Here is a 17313-nt window from a genome sequence, read left to right as displayed (position 1 = left end):
CAGTGCCCTATCCCGCCTGCATTACTAGTGAGAGGCTGGCTTCACAGACAGGGGGGAGCTGCCTGACCCTCACTCCTGACTTCCCCCATGTCCCAGCCAGTGAATGGTGTGTGGGTGACGGGGGGGGGGGAGGATGGTGAAGTCTGAGACAGCTCCCTCCCTGCATTACTACTGAGAGGCTGGCTTCACAGACAGGGGGGAGCTGCCTGACCCTCACTCCTCCGGGGTGTTGTGATCTTCCTGCACACAGTGCCCTATCCCTGATACCAGGAGTGTTGTGATCTTCCTGCATGCAGTGCCCTATCCCTATTAATACCAGGAGTGTTGTGATCTTCCTGCACACAGTGCCCTATCCCTAATACCAGGGGTGTTGTGATCTTCCTGCACACAGTGCCCTATCCCTGATACCGGGATGTGTGCAAGAAGATCACAACACCCCCGGTAACCGGGATAGGGCACTGCATGAGTGAGTGAGGGACAGGCAGCTCCCCCCTGTCTGTGAAGCCAGCCTCTCACTAATAATGCAGGGAGGGAGCTGTCTCCGCCTTCACCATCCTCCCACCCCCCACTCACCCACACACCATTCACTGGCTGGGACATGGGGGAGGGGAAGAGTGAGGGTCAGGCAGCTCCCCCCTGTCTGTGAAGCCAGCCTCTCACTAGTAATGCAGGGAGAGAGCTGTCTCAGCCTTCACCATCCTCCCCCCCCTCACCCACACACCATTCCCTGGCTGGGACATGGGGGAAGGGAGGAGTGAGGGTCAGGCAGCTCCCTCCTGTCTGTGAAGCCAGCCTCTCACTAGTAATGCAGGGAGGGAGCTGTCTCACCCTTCACCATCCTCCTCCCCCCCCCCCACCCACACACCATTCACTTGCTGGGACTTGGGGGAAGGGAGGAGTGAGGGACAGGCAGCTCCCCCCTGTCTGTGAAGCCAGCCTCTCACTAGTAATGCAGGGAAGGAGCTGTTTCAGCCTCACAATCCTCCCCCCCTCACCCACACACCATTCACTGGCTGGGACATGGGGGAGGGGGGAGTGAGGGTCAGGAAGCTCCCCCCTGTCTGTGAAGCCAGCCTCTCACTAGTAATGTAGGCGGGATAGGGCACTGAGTGCAGGAAGATCACAACACCCCTGGTGTCAGGGTTAGGGCACTGTGTGCAGGAAGATCACAACACTCCTGATATTAATAGGGATAGGGCACTGTGTGCAGGAAGATCACAACACCCCTGGTGTCAGGGTTAGGGCACTGTGTGCAGGAAGATCACAACACTCCTGGTATTAATAGGGATAGGGCACTGTGTGCAGGAAGATCACAACACCCCTGGTATCAGGGATAGGGCACTGTGTGCAGGAAGATCACAACACTCCTGGTATTAATAGGGATAGGGCACTGTGTGCAGGAAGATCACAACACCCCTGGTGTCATGGTTAGGGCACTGTGTGCAGGAAGATCACAACACCCCTGGTGTCAGGGTTAGGGCACTGTGTGCAGGAAGATCACAACACTCCTGGTATTAATAGGGATAGGGCACTGTGTGCAGGAAGATCACAACACTCCTGGTATTGATAGGGATAGGGCACTGTGTGCAGGAAAATCACAACACCCCTGGTATCAGGGTTAGGGCACTGTGTGCAGGAAGATCACAACACTCCTGGTATTAATAGGGATAGGGCACTGTGTACAGGAAGATCACAACACCCCTGGTGTCAGGGTTAGGGCACTGTGTGCAGGAAGATCACAACACCCCTGGTATCAGTGTTAGGGCACAAGTTCTAGTCACATTGACTGATAACATTACTTTTTTTGTCAAGCTACCAACTGTTTCCATTTCCCATCCCCCATATATTGTCAGTGGGAACCTTGGTAACATGAATAAATAAGAGGGCAGCCAATAGGAATACATATTCATTCCTAAACTGACCTTAACTGACCTGAAAAGTGTCAAATTGTATCATTTTCTGTTAGTGCGCACTAATCGGAAAAAACGATTTTTTAACTAAAAAATCGTGCCAAACACGATTTTCTTCTCCTGCCAGACGATTTAAATCGTTAACACGATAGGGCACACAGTTCACATCCCTATGTGACATCAGTATTGGAAAGGATGGATGAACAGACAAAATTGAAAACATAAGAATCTCTCTCTCTCTCGCTCTAAAAAGTGGCAAAAGTCTCTTTTGGCGTAATAAATTTAACACAGATTGCGCTAAAATAACTATGGGTAAAATAGCACACATTGTGGTATCTAAAAAATGACCCTAACCACACCCTTTTTTAAATTGCTGTGCTATTCTTGTGAAATTTATAGCAAAATGATGAATCTAGGTCTGTGTTTTCCTGCTTTATTTCATTGTGTAATGATATAAATGCTAATAAAGAGTCAATTGGAAAAAATAATAATTTGGATATGTATGTGTCACGGCTGCACAGGCAGATGTTAGGACTCCCCAGGACAGGAGCAGTACAGGACTCAGGAACAGGACAATGCAGGGCCTTCTGCCTGACTTTGAGTTGAGCCCATAGGTTCTTATTTGAGAGTCAGATATGGTTTTTGGTAAGTTTTTTTAGTTCATTTGTTTTCTGTTCTTCAGACAAATCATTTTTTGCCTGTAATTTTTGGTTGCATGTTACTAGTTCAAATCCAGCCCTAATTAGTAGTGTACCAGGATCATTTTCTTGCTACTAGGGATTTGGGGTTGTTAGCTTTTTGGAGGGGAGTTTAGACAGCCTTTTATTTTATTTTTTTAATAGCTTTCTATATATCGTAAACCCTAGATCGCAGAATAATAGTTCATTCTGTCTTTGAAGTTAATGAACTAATTTCTTTATTTTCCCTCAACCTCACTAATATAGTTTCACCCCAAAGTTGAGTGTCCAAAACTTTGTTTCCATTTCTTAATAAACAGAAACCAGATTTTTCATCAGCTATTCTGCCTTCGTGGTCTAGCATCCAGTTCTTGTTCCTTTCAGATCATGCATATCTGGTCCTTATTTTTCACTTTTTCAAGAAATCCATTTTCCTATCTTTCATCTCACTCTTTCTTATTCCTTTTCTCTTTTACATCCTCAAGAAATATGTAATGAAAAGCCCAGCTCCACACGCGTTCAGAAGAAATTAGGGAGTTCTCCGTTTTCTCCTCCATGAACCGCACACATATCTGGGGATTACCGTGGGCTCTTGAAAGAGCGCAGCTCAGTGACAATTTCCCAATCTTTGTTTCCTTCTGCCCTGTTTCTTTCCCTCGATTAATGCAGCTGGATTGAGCCATACTCATGCCTGTTCCATTTTGCTAATCAGGTGATCTGATGTGGCAGGCTTTTAAATTTCATGGCCCGTGTCTCTCAACGTTTGAAGGATCCTCATTTTTTCTTCTTTGGGATATGCAGAGGCTCCAGTAAAGTCCTTCTTTTCTCCTGTTGACCATGTTTTTATGGTTATCCTCTGTCAGACTCTGACCAGGTAGATGTCTGCCCAAGGAAGCCTTTTCTTTTTCTCAGATCTTTATGAGGAGTAAATCTTAGTACTGCTTCCCAAGGAAATGGTTTCAGCAACCTCTGTCACGTCAGCCTAGGTTCAATGCATTTCAGTGGTGCTAAGTGGCATAACTCTCACCTTGTATTCCAAAATGATCTTGGAAATAACTATTGAAAATTGGTCTCTCTAATGGCCAGGGGTCTGTGTTGTGAAATGAAGAAAGTATTGCAATGTTTTATTTCTTCATTTTAAATTCTTACAGAAACTGACACTTTAGTTGATCGTATCCACACAGAGCAAGGATTTTTAATACATATTGAAACTCAACCTTTTGCTCATAGGAAATGATGGCAGCAAAAGACCAGATTTTTCCATCCAAGCCTACTCAGTTCTGATTCTTTCACTTTGGGTAGATGAGCTTATAAATTCCTATGCTGAACCTACCATCTCTCCACCTGCTGCCCTCCAGATCAATCCCAAGCATACCCCAAATCTGTTAAAGTATTCACCGCCACTGGTAGGCCATTAGAGGCCTTATCTTCTGTGTTTCTTACAAGACCAGCACTGAATCTGATATCCAGGTCTCTTTCCATATCTTATTGACAAACTTCCTAATATTCTGCACAGCTACTAAAACCAGCAAAGCCATTCTTTGAAAATATCCAGCCTCCCTAAACTCATTGAAGTTTGGGATTTAACTATAATTACTCCATGCAGATTACTCCAGTGCCTTCTTGGAAAACTGATGCAGCCATACAAAAGCTCCATGCAGTTTGCCTGGGATGTTTACACCAGTGCAATCTTGGACGCCCGATACAGTTGTACCACTGCTGTTTGGGTCATAATTGCTGCTTCATGCAGGTAAACCCAATGCCCAATTGGAGGCATTGATTGTTGGGGACATACCTGCTGCCAAATGCAGATTATTTCATGACCTGTGGTGCCATTAGGTGCTGCTTCCACTATTCCTTTTTGCAAAAAAGGATCCTCTGCATGAATCCCATAACTCTTTGAAGACCATTACTATTTTAGCTTCCACTACCTGTTTTCAGGATGGCATTCCAGGCATCTACCACCCTTTCTGTTAAAAAAAAAAAAAAAAGTTCCCGAGTCTACCTGAAAAAGATTTACTACTTGTATATTAATAATACTGTTCAAGTATTTAAATGTCTCTCATAACCCCCCTGCCTCTCCTCTCCTCTTATTTATGACTTTAAGTCTCAGCTCATATGGCTTTTGGTACAGGCTCTGCACCAGTTTGGTTGCCTTTCTCTAGACATCATCTAACCTATCTCTGTCCTTTTAGGGATATGGCCTCCAGAGCTGAACACAATGATTCTAGGCGGGGTCTTAGCAATAGAGATGTGATTCAGTTGAATCTTTCGGTTCGGCCTTTATCGGCCCGCCTCGGGAAATTTCGTTTTCCTGCTGTTCAAGCCAATTTTATTTCGACTTCCTCCCCAAAAAGAAAGCCGAAACCCACCCCAACTCTTCAAATTTAAATAATTATAAACCCCCACCTCCTGACCCCCCCCAAAAAAAAACTTGCCGAAAGACCCTGGTGGTCCAGCGGGGGTCCCAGGAGTGATCTCCTGCTCTCAGGCCATCGGCTGCCACTAATCAAAATGGCACCAATGGCCCTTTGCCCTTACCATGTGACAGGGGCTATTGGTGTCATTGGCCGGCCTCTGTCACATGGTAGGAGCAATGGATGACTGGCGCCATTTTGATTAGTGGCAGCCGATGGCCCGAAAGGGGGAGCTCATTCCTGGGACCCTGCTGGACCACCAGGGACTTTCTGTAAGTCTTCGGGGGGGGGGGGGGGGGTTAGGAGGATGGGGGTTTGCAATTAATTAAATTTGAAGGGTTGGGGGTGGGTTTTTGTTTTTTTTCTTAATGTGCCCTTTCTCCCCCCCCCCCCAAAACGAGGATAAAACCACACAAAATTTTGTGGGTTTCCCTATTGTTTCATCGGCCCCCGAAAAGCAACGAAATAGGAAATATCGTATTTATTTCCTATTTCATTGCAAACGAATGCACATCCCTACTTAGTAATGACCTGTACAGAAGCATTAACACCTCTTTTTTTTTATTTGTGTTCTCTGCTAGTTCTCTGTATGCACCCTAGTATTCCTCTGGATCTTGCCTCCATCTTATCAAACTGTTTTGCCACTTTCATCTGATGTTACTTCCCTGTTTTCTCTATTGATTGGTGCACATCAACTTCTTCTCCCCCTTCATGTACAGCTTCCTCAGATTTCTACCCCAAAATGCACAATTCTAATCAGTTTTTTGCATTTAATTTTGTGTCAAGCATTCAACCACTCCTCAAATGTTCTCCTCATGCTCACAACAGTTTCAGAGTTTGAGGCACATAAAACCTTTTTTTTTTTTTTTTTTGCTGTTTGTTTTTCGTTATTTTGAAGTTGTGCCTGCAGTGTGAATAAATGGAAAAGCACATTTTCAATGCTGCTGGTTTTGGCACCCTTCTAGAGCACTAAATTCCACTGCTACAGCAAATAGTAGTAATAAATGTAATTAAGGGTGATGATGATTTCTTTATTAGAAAGAAGCACAGAACAGCCTTCCACCCCAAGCTCTTTAGCGTCTGTTTGCAGTACTGAGGCAGTAGATTTGATGGACTAGATTAGAAGTCACCATTGTTCTGATTTGATATTGCTTCCAGATGCTTTAAATCTTAATCTGTTTATAATTATATAGATGTACATCCTGTCAGAAAATTTTTCCAGATATTGTTAGGTTGTGCCAGCTTCATTTTGAGCCACATAACAGACTTTATATTTTAGGTTTTAATTATTTGCTTATGGATTACATCAGTGAGACAAACCTACAATACAGGGTTTTTCCACAACATATGCCAACCAAATATCACAAAATGCTTTACAGTCATTAAAGATCATTATGGCCTATAATATTTGTAACAGAGAAGGTGATAATTCTGTACAAAGTGCTCTACAATGTCAGGTACTGTCCCAATTTAACTTTCTTCTTTAATGAATTTAGAAACTGATGTCACCTCACCAGTCCCTGGTACTGAGGTTTTCATATTTTTACATAGTAAACTTGGCAAGCAAATAAATTGTGCTTACATGTTTAGGTTCATTTTGCACAAGCAAGAGCACCTAATGATGAGGGTGTTTTTTTTTTTCAGCTGCTCATATGCACCCAACTACAGCAAAAGTAGGACAGGGGAGTAGGAGTGGGAGCTCATTACAAAGTTGGTGAGGAGCCCAAGCTCTATCAAGTTCAAAATTTCTGGAGACAGACAAAATGAGCTATGAGATTTGGTGGAGAACACAGGCCCCACTAATCAAAGAGCATCTGGAGCTAGAGGAAATGAGTCACAGGGTTGGTGGGGAGCCTAGTTCCCACCAACAAAAGGGGATCTGGAGCTAGAGGAAATGAGTCACAGGGTTGATGGGGAACCTAGATCCTACCTGTCAAAGAGTATCTGGAGCTAGAAGAAATGAGTCACAGGGTTGGTGGGGAGCCTAGATCCCACCAACAAAAGGGGATCTGGAGCTAGAGGAAATGAGTCACAGAGTTGGAGAGGAGCCTAGATCCCACCAACAAAAGGGGATCTGGAGCTAGAGGAAATGAGTCACAGGGTTGCTGGGGAGCCTAGATCCCACCAACAAAAGGGGATCTGGAGCTAGAGGAAATGAGTCACAGAGCTGGTGAGGAGCCTAGATCTCACCAACAAAAGGGGATCTGGAGCTAGAGGAAATGAGTCACAGGGTTGCTGGGGAGCCTAGATCCCACCAACAAAAGGGGATCTGGAGCTAGAGGAAATGAGTCACAGTTCTGGTGAGGAGCCTAGATCCTACCTGTCAAAGAGGATCTGGAGCTGGCAAAAGTTGAACTGCAGTATTGGTAGCAATATGAGCATATGGCAGCAAAGGACTGAGGGTGGCTTTGGCTGTAAGGAGCCGATGCACAGCTGTGGGGGTAGACTTGGAGGGGGGCCTGGATGGGTGCAGCTGCCACAGGCAGAGAAGAGGAGGACATGGAGTTGTGGATGCTGGATTAGACAGATGGTGAAAAGAGAAATGCCCCATTGTGTCACACTATAAATGTCCATTTTCCAACTTGTTTTTTTGATCTATATTTCATTCCTCAGGAAACGGTGTTCATAGTTTTTGAAAGTTCCTCCGCCTTATCCTCTCCCATCATTATGAATCTCAAGTAAAACAAGGGCAACTGTGACTGGTGCGTCTCAAAAACCTCATACATTGACACTCAGGAATTGGCGAAAGGAGGTGTTTATTTGTGGACTGTGGTGATAGTGGAACATGTACACCGTTTAGTCCTCAAAATGTATAAAGATGTAAGAAACATTATTAAAAACCAAAGAAGAGAGTTAGGTACAAGACTGGAAGACTGATTTATTGAACTGTGCTAAGAATCAGCTGCTATTAATGTGTCGGCTTTTTTATTTTTTGACCTGAGTTTCCTCTTCCTCCTTTGCACTTCCTGTTTATTCAGAACCAAGAATGGGATCTGCCCTCATGAGCCTTCATTCAAAACTACCCCATTTTATATCCCCCACTCCAACATAGCTAATCTGGTAATTGCAGTGATGGTCATGGGCTGGGGGACAGGAATCAGAACTCCTTCCTGAACCCTGCAGTCCTGAACCTTGAATCCAGTAAACAGGTATTGCTCTTAAGCAGTGACCATGAATGCTGCCTTCATAGGATTCCCTAGCCCTAAACAAGTTGGGGAGCAAAAGACCTAACTCAAAGGCCAAACCGGGCACTTGTTACCTGATCCATAGGGCCATCCATAATGTACCTTATCAACACCTGATTTTATCACAGCTTATAGTGAATGGGGCCTATTTAGTAAAGTGTTTTAATGCGCATTATCATTTGTTAACGCTCAGTGACATGGTAGCGTACTATAGGGAAAAGGTCTGAGGAACAGGAAGTGACAGATCCAAGACACAAGCAGGTTGTTATTTTGAGTAGGCCCTCAATCTTCAGTAGGGATATCCCCAATTTTTTTCTGCCCTTTTTGTGAGCCAGGGGGTGTACAGAAGATTTTGAGTGGGGTGACCTGGGAAAACTATCATGGTTGGCAAGTTTAGGGAAAAATGTTGTTTCATTTATTGCAGTACCACTAAAAGACCATAGGATGGCATGTTGGATATGTGAGCACTAAAAGACAGTTGACAATATGATTTAGGAAAGTGTGTGTATGTTTCCTTAAATGTTTGGGTTTCTCTGATCAGTTGCTATAAGAGAAGCAAGCAGTAAAAAGGGAAAAGTTTGACAGGGGTTTGCCTTTTCCTCCCTTGCTCTTGCCTGTTTAGGGTTGGGATTAGGGACTGTCATTTCCTATGGCCAAAATAGGCCCCTTTTAAGGGCAAAGGCCCCAGTACCCCCTACTTCCAGGAGAAGAGTCAATTGTTAAGGTTATCTCCAAATTAAAGTAATCCTAAAAGAAGAACTACACAACAGACTACGACTTCCCCTTTTCTTATTTTGTTGTGAAAGATATCTTAAGAAGAACCAGTGGCAATTCCTAAAGCTATTCTTAATCTCCAAGAATTTATAATTGGTTATGTAAATCATACATTTCATTGAATACGTGTCAGAACTAATCAACATAATGCAATGTCCTTACGCATTTTCTTGAATCATATCCTGATGTTCAGTTGCTATGCTCCTAACCAATCATGGATCCGGTCTACCATTTCCAACCTAATCATAATCATTACATCATATTGCTATAACACACCTCTGTATGAGCCATTTTAGACCTCAAGGCCCATATACCTTATCAGTCATTTTGTAGAAGGCATCATGTGATGTTTTTCTTCTGCTCAACTCAGAAACATATTTTTCATATCGCTAAAACAGGAAGCCTTGCAGTTTCATTTTCACCAGGCTTCAGGTGCAAATCCAAGATTGCATTGGATTCCAGACAGCATGATTGCATCATTAAATTATAAGACAGTAGCATGCAAAAACAGCATTCTTAAACTGACTTAAAACTTTTCTACTGTGACACTCATCTAACTGGCCTAATTAGAGATCCAAGAATCTCAGAGGTCCCAAATTGAGAACCTCTTAAAATAATTACACAGGGCCTCCAGCTATGTAATTGACTGGAATACCTAACCTGCAAGCTGGGAGGCTTGAGGACTCTCCAAGGGGAGTGGGACCCTGAAGGAGCTCTTTCCCTCAAGGGGAGAAGCCTGAGGCAAAGAAGTGGTGGAGAGGAGTCCGCCTACTTGATAGGGTTTGGACTGGAGCAGAGAAGTATGAGATGATGGCTGTGGAGTAGCAAGTAGTGGGTTTTTCTCCCCATCTGGTGAACTACCATGCAGTAAGGAGGAGAAGTTCAGGACTGGGGTGAGTTCACAAAATTTAGGAATGCCCTAGAGTGTCCTTTGAAATGTGTAGATCTGGGGAACCAGATAGAGAAAGAGAAGAGAAGCTTAATGGAGTGATAGTTTCATCAGGGGCTGGAGTTTGGAGAAGTATTTTTACCCAAAAGAGATGCAGAGTAGGAAGACGAGTGGGGTGATCTCATGTGAAGGTATGCTCCAAGATATCTGTGAAGTACACTGTCCAGGGAAACTTGCATTAAGAGGATGGTGAGGAGTGGTGAAAAATTACAAGACCACAGGAGGTGTGCGTATGTGTAATGCTATGGGAAATGTGATTATATATTTGGTATCCATTGGATAAGAGTTTTAATAAGGGTAGGTTTGAACAACCTAGCCCTCCCTTAGGGCTGAGACAGAGAAGAAACAGTGGAGAGGATAATAGGTTGACCCATCCGATCAGCAGTAGTGGTAATATTCACTATTACGGAAGCCCACAATTTACCAATTGGTTCAGTCACAATGTTGCAACACCTTTTCAGCCATAGACAAAGTTTTGGTTGGCTGGATATTTCAGAAGATAAAGATGCTGTTGATTTTGAATTTGATAAAATGTCAGTCTCCATTATTATGCCAGTTTATTCCTATGGATGGAGTCAAAGTTTGGAGAGCAGTGGGGGTTTCTTCCCTGTCCTGACAGCATAAGTGAAATAGAGTTGTGTTAAATCAGGCTGTCACTATCAAGGTCCACTTCCCCATCTATATCACCAATTTGAAGAACCCACAAAAATAAATTTGGAATAAGACATATATAACGTATAACAGGGAAGTCCCATTCCATCATTTTATGTACCTGATCAGGGGGTTGCACTTGTATCATAAAACATTTGTTATCCTAATAATACTATGATATATACCAGACTTGTTTGTTGGATTCCTTTAAATGAATGATATAACAGAGGAAGAAGAACTGCTTGGAAAACAGTTTATTGGTATTGCCTTACATTTTCTGAATAATTTTTATTTTAAATGCATTAATTGTTGCTGGTCTAGTGACTTGAATTAGCTTGTGTATTGATCTGTTCTGAAAAAAGTTTGCACTTGCATTAATAGACCTATATTCAGAAAGAGGCAATCCAAACAAAACTAACTAGAATATAATCTCTTATTCTCAAGACAAAATTGTTTCCAAATTGACTCCCAGTAAATACAGCAGATATGTAATTTCTTTAGACATGAGATTTTCGCATGTTCTCTTTTAGCTTTGTGCTGTGTGTTGCCATGTTGATGGTAGATATATATGCAGCTAGCTATAGGATTCCAAACTGATAGCTAAAATGCAGATGGCAAGTAGCCATATATGTGCACATATAAATTTGGTGATTGGATAAGGGGCTAATCAAAGAACCCTACTGGTTGATAGAGTGGAATTTGGTGCTGTTTGGTATATGGACCATAGTAATAGCTAATCCTTTTTGGCTAAAAAAGAAATACATCTTTAGGGCAGGGTTTGGTGTGTTCTTGAATCTGAAATAATGTTGTGTGGATAGTTATGTTAAGTTATCTTGTTTGATTATAATGTTTGAGTTCTCAAGAAGATAATCAACAATCAACAAATCTAATAGAATGATCTCTAAAACCATGTTGTGTGTTTTCCATACAGCTTTTAATAGTTTCATGGATACAGATTGATAATTTTGTAGCTAGACTGTAACTGAAGACACATAGTAGTGCCTAACAAAATACCGTGACACACTTCTAGACTGATATTTGGATTTTGGTCCTTGCTCTTTAAAACGAAGATGTACTTCGATTCTTGCACTTTATCCAGCTATGCTTCCAGTTGCCTAGGGCAGGGCTTCCCAAACCTGTCCTGGTTACTCCGCAGCCAGTCAGGCATTCAGGACATGCACAATTAATATGCATGAGATATATTTACATACATTGGTGACCCAGTGTGTATGAAAATATATCTTCTACATATTCAGTGTGGCTATCCTGAAATCCTGACTGGCTGTGGGGTCAGCAGGACAGCCCTGACCTAGGAGCTGCCATTTTTCTAGTTCCTGATGCATTTACTGATCACTGTGATTTCTTTCTTCTGCAGAAGCCAGCAAGCTGGTAATGTCCTATGTAGCTGCCGTCTGTGGGAAAGGAAAGGAGGTAAATCAAGTAAAAGAGCAGCTTTTACAGTCAAATCCTGTGCTTGAAGGTGAGAGTTATTGCTTTATAGAGTAAACCTTAGTATAGTGCAGGAGGAAATTAACACTAAGTGGTTCATGTGGCAGCAATATATTTTTTTTATTAGAAAGTACATGTAAATATTTCTTTTTCTACATAAATTTGGGAAATAAGTCACTGTTAAAGTTGCAGTGCCTCATGCCCTCTACAGAGATAACATTTAGAATGACTATGAAGATATTGTTGAAATAAAAGAACAATTCAGATTTTCTTTTACATGGTAAAGAAAGAAAAAAATGTATAGCAAATCCAAGCCAGAAGACCGGTGATATTTTTCCTCCATCTTTTGATCTCATAGCAGCATTTAGCTGGATAACTCAGAGGTTATCTGGCTAAATAAATATTTTGGCATCTATCCTGCTAAACCTTAGCCAGTTAACAGGCACATTCTGTAGACATTTTGGGGAGGAGTTACATTACCTGGATAATTTATCCAACTAACTTTGATATTTAGAGTTAGCTGGATAACTTTTCCTAGCTAGGTCTGGTCACGCCAAAGAGCTATGCTAAAGTTAGCCAGATAAAGGGACTATAGATAAGGTTTGGCTGCGTGATCAGAAAGGAAGGGTGCAGTTAATATAGAAAACCCCCCCACAACACATTGTAGTGGTGTTTTGAATGTGTTTAGAGAAGGAAATAGAGAGGAATTAAAATGATCCCAAGGAAATGCACTGAGAGGTCTGGTTATTCATAAAAGTAGAGAAAAGGAGGATGGTGAAAGATAAGGAGTTCTGTCTTGGTCATGTTACATGTAAGGTGATGGTTGGATATCCAGGTGGCAAAATAATACCAGATAAAACAGGCTTAGATTTGGAACTGAATTCCTGATGAAATTTCTAGTACAGAAAGGTAGATCTCAGAGTCATCAGCATAAAGATGGTATTAAAAGCCATGAGAGGAGGTCAGAGCACAAAGGGAATAAGCTTAGAAATAGAGCCTAGGACAGAACACTGAGGAATACCAACTGATAGTGGTCTAGAATTGGAGTAATCTCAACCTGAAGATACACTAAAAGATAAACAAGCAGAGTCCCAAAATCCAAGTGAGGACAGAGCATCAAGGACTAAGTGGTGATCACTAGTGTCAAAAGCAGCAAATAGGTCAAGGAGGATGAGGATTAGGAAAGGCCCTTAGGTTTTATCTCAAGAATAATTTGAGATAAAAATGTTAAGGAAGAGGAAGTGAACAGTATGTTCAAGTAGTTTGAATGAGAAAGGGGAAGAAGGAGATAGTATGAGTTTTCAGGGCAGGTAGGAAACAGGTAGTGAAAGTTTTTGAAGAGTGGTATGATGGCATGTTTGAAGGCAGTAGGATGGGTTGCAGTAAAGAGTGACAGATTAAGGATGTGACAGGTAGAGGGGAAGGTTGCGGGGCGATAGAACTAATGATCTGGGTGGGAATGGGATCAGAGGAACAAGAAGTGAATTTGGAGGAGGTCCAAGCTGAAAAAGAAAATTACCAGTCCTTGTTCTTAATAGGTCATTCCTTTTGAGTTTGTGAATTTTGCTGCATACCTCACACTAACTTGTGACAATGACATGATGAGAGAGAGAGAACGTTTTCATCAAAGAAAGCCTTTACACCATTTCATTTATACAGCTGCCTAAACTTGGCTATCGTGTTAACAAAATAATCTCTAGAGGTGCAACATCTCATTTACAAGAGTAAACTTGGGAAGCAGAAAGCTGATATCACTTGAATTATTCATTTCTGCGAAAAAGTTTATCTGAAACTGGAAGGTATGAAATGATGTTCACAAAATGCAGTGCTTTATGGTCTAGCAAAATAAGGTTTGCAAATTGTATGCTAGGTGCTTCAAAAGTGTATGATTGCTGAATAAACTGTGAACACACCCAGCAATGGAAGAAATGCGATACTTAAAACTCATTGTTAACATAAAACAAAGCAAAAGACAAAGTGGTTTTTCCTGCTGTTCAACCAAAGGGAATAACTGATTCTCCAGTGGCAAGCAATTGCTGAAAATCAAAACAGACAGCCGTGACTTTAAAAAATAGATATTGCTTAGTGCTGCTTATAGATGGTGCTGCGTGAGTACTACTGTAAAATGTTTTTGCTGTTTTGTACTGAGAATATGATGAATTAGACTTTTACTGTCGACAAACAGGCATGAATTAGCCATGAAAAAGCCATAGGGATATTTATCCATTTTTTGTTTGTTTTTTTAGTGCTCACTAAATATAAACAGTAAGCACTAAATAGATTTAATGCACACTTTTTCAATTTAGTGTGTACTAAATAGAAATGACAATTAAACAAAAATGAAAGAAAAACTCAACAAAACACATGGGGAAAAAACCAAAATGAACTGAAAATATCCCCACATTTTCTGGCTGCACACCCCTAATTAGCCATTAGGCTTTAATTATTCATATTGCAACACAGACCCAGCTCTCAGAGCTCAGTAGAGACTTTACTGAATACATGCAGGAGTTCCCGTGGGCATAGTCTCTCTCTCTCGCTACAATTTCTTATGCAGTCTCTTTTATTGGCTTAGCATTTTATGCTTTGTTTTTGCTTTTTTAAGTCGTTGCTTCAGCTGCCCCTCAACAGAACTTTTCAGTTCTACCAAAAAAAAAATAAAAGTGTGAAATGGAGAAATCTGAGGCTAAGAAGTCTGCGGTCAATGGCTTCAAGGTCTGCATCTTTGGGCGCCGGATGTCCATCACAGCTTCTCATTCACTCCTAGATTCATCAAAATGCTATAAGAAAAAAGGGCATGTCTATGATAATTTTAGAATTGTCGCACCACGCGCTATGCATAAGTAGTATCGTGGGGTGTGTTAAAGTTTTTATACCATGTGATCTGTGCAGACAGGCTCTGAGAGAAAGAGAGACTGATTCTTTATAAGGCCTTCATAGTAGTCAACTATTTATATCATTATAGGAGGGCCAGCTAATAACTTGAGGTGAGGTTTTGATGGTGGTTTAGGGTTTTGGGACCAGTTTTACATGCAGAGTGAGACGTACGAACAGCACAGTTCACCTCAGTGAAGATTTGACATCATTTGGAGTGAGAAAAGTCTCACAAAGTTGAGATTTCTACAATGTTCTCTCACCCCTTCTCCCCGCTCCCTCTCCACAAGCCCAAAAATGCCCGATAGCTTGAGGTACGCTATTGCACAGTGCAAAAATGCCCTTCATTTTTATTAATCCCTCCCAAACCCTTCCCCAATCCTGCCCTTATGAAAACTTTGTATTTGTGCAATGCGATACCATTACTATCGTGTGCGCTATGGCATTATCATGGGTGTTAACGCCATAACATGAATGACCCTATCAAGTTTGCTGTCGCTGCTTGGGGCCAGATCATGATTCTTCCGATTGCTACAGCTGCAGTAGGATGTTCCCACAGGTGAAGCAACACTGCGCCTGGAAAATAGAGGCCTTATGGAAGGTGCAGTGCAGCTGTTCCTCATCCTGGAGTGAGGTGTTGATGGACTCTCAGCATAGAAAATCAAAATAGGATGCCTCTCCCTCCTGCTTTTGCAAGTGGAGCAAGGCTCCCTCTCTGTTTGTAACCAGTTCCTAAATCCATCTCAGTTCAAGGGTTGAGCATGATGTTGGCTATGGCGCACTAGAAGAGTGCCTAAGAGGCACAAGAGATCCCCTCTGGGGCCTTCTTGATAGCAAAGAATTCTTTGCTGTTGGTGCAGTCCTCTGCCAGAGCAGAGCCTGTCTTGATTCTGAGGTGGGACAGTACTTCCTCAGTGCAGGAGTTATCCTCATTCATAGTGTAGAAGATCCCTGTGGCACCAAGCCACATTTTCTATCCAGACCTAGTGCCATCTGTTTTGTTTGTGTAAAGCTCCTCCATGGGTGGTCTGCTAAGGCTCCACCCTTGTTGGGATGGGGTGCCTCTGACCCAAAACAAAAGGAGGTGTCTCTGTCACTGTCCATCAGATATGGCACCAATTAAGGGAAGTCTCAATGCTTCCAGTGTGGAGTGCCCTGAAGCCAGCTGTGGCTACAGCTACCATTACAATCCTAAGCTCCCACAACATCACTAGCATTGATGGTCCTAGTGATGAGGATCCAATCTGGGTCTCTGAAGAGGATGCCTCTCTGCCAACTCCAGAAAAGAGGGTCCCTTATCCAATGGGAGCCCAGCTAATGGAACTTGTGAAGAATTTCTTCACCTCTTTGAATCATGAGAACTGGAGAGGGAGTTTGTAGCCTCTCCTGTCCAAGATGAAGGAAATCTTTCCACATGGTTGCACTGTCAGAGCCTCCCAGAGGTGTGCACTTCACCTCAAAGGCTTCCAGGGATGGGAGTAAGTCTCCCTCCCTGAAGTTGAAGAGTCACCTCCTCCAGGAGAGTCCATTTATTAATTAGATGAGGAAGAGATCAATACGTTGAAGTTGCAAGCCATCCATTATGTGCTACAAGCATTCTTTCATCTGCTGTTGGGCAAGAGAATATTGATTCAGATGGACAACCAGGTGGCCATGTTCTACATGAACAAGCAGGGATGCACAGGCTCATACGACCTCTGTGTTGAAGCCCTCCAAATTTGATCATGGGCTTGTAATCACAATGCCCATCTCCAGGTGACCTATCTTCCAGGAAGCCACAAAGTGTTGATGGACCACCTAAGCAGAGACTTGCAATCTAAAGAATGGTCTTTGGATCAAAGGGTCATGGATGAGTTGTTCAGTCTTTGGGAAATGCCACTGATCAGTCTGTTTGCCTCAGAGAACAACAAAAATGTTGAGCAGTACTGCTCCATGCTTCTGAACAACTACAGTTCAGCTTCCAATTATTTTTATGCTAAACTGGAGTAATGGTCTATGCACACTCACCAATTACTCTTATTGCCAGGACTGTCCAGAAGGTCATTCATAACAAGTCAAGGGTGACTCTCATAGCACTGGCATGTCTATGGGAAATGTGGTATCCATATTTTGTCCATCAGCTCAGCCAACTAGTTTCATAGGGGAGCTTGCCAACTCTCATCACTCAGGAGGATGGCTGACTTTACTGTCTTAGCCTGTCATTGCTGGACCTCACGGCATGAATGATGAATGTGCAGTAGTTGCCTCCTTACTTCTTCGAAAGAGGTGAATAACATGCTGATTTTGGCTAGAAAGCCTTCTGCCAGAAGATCTTACAGTTTCTCAACCAGTCAGCTGTATCTTTTCTCTTGTGACCCAAGGGACTTGCTTCAATATCTAGTCTTCCTCTTGTCTTCAGGCCTAAGCACCTCTTCAGTTAAAGTTTAT

General features: G+C 42.5%; 1 protein-coding gene across 1 annotated transcript in view; it reads left to right on the top strand.

The window, feature by feature from the left end:
• The window catches only part of MYO1B (myosin IB), a 367758-nt gene that overhangs the window by 109656 nt on the left and 240789 nt on the right, over positions 1 to 17313 (top strand). The window contains 1 exon segment of the mRNA XM_029606086.1: positions 11939 to 12043. Within this exon segment, the coding sequence (XP_029461946.1) occupies positions 11939 to 12043 (105 nt within the window).

The sequence above is a fragment of the Rhinatrema bivittatum genome, chromosome 6 (genome assembly GCF_901001135.1).
Source record: "Rhinatrema bivittatum chromosome 6, aRhiBiv1.1, whole genome shotgun sequence".
NCBI lineage: Eukaryota > Metazoa > Chordata > Amphibia > Gymnophiona > Rhinatrematidae > Rhinatrema > Rhinatrema bivittatum.
The sequence above is the reverse complement of the archived record's forward strand: the minus strand, read 5'-3'. Positions and strand labels throughout refer to the sequence as shown.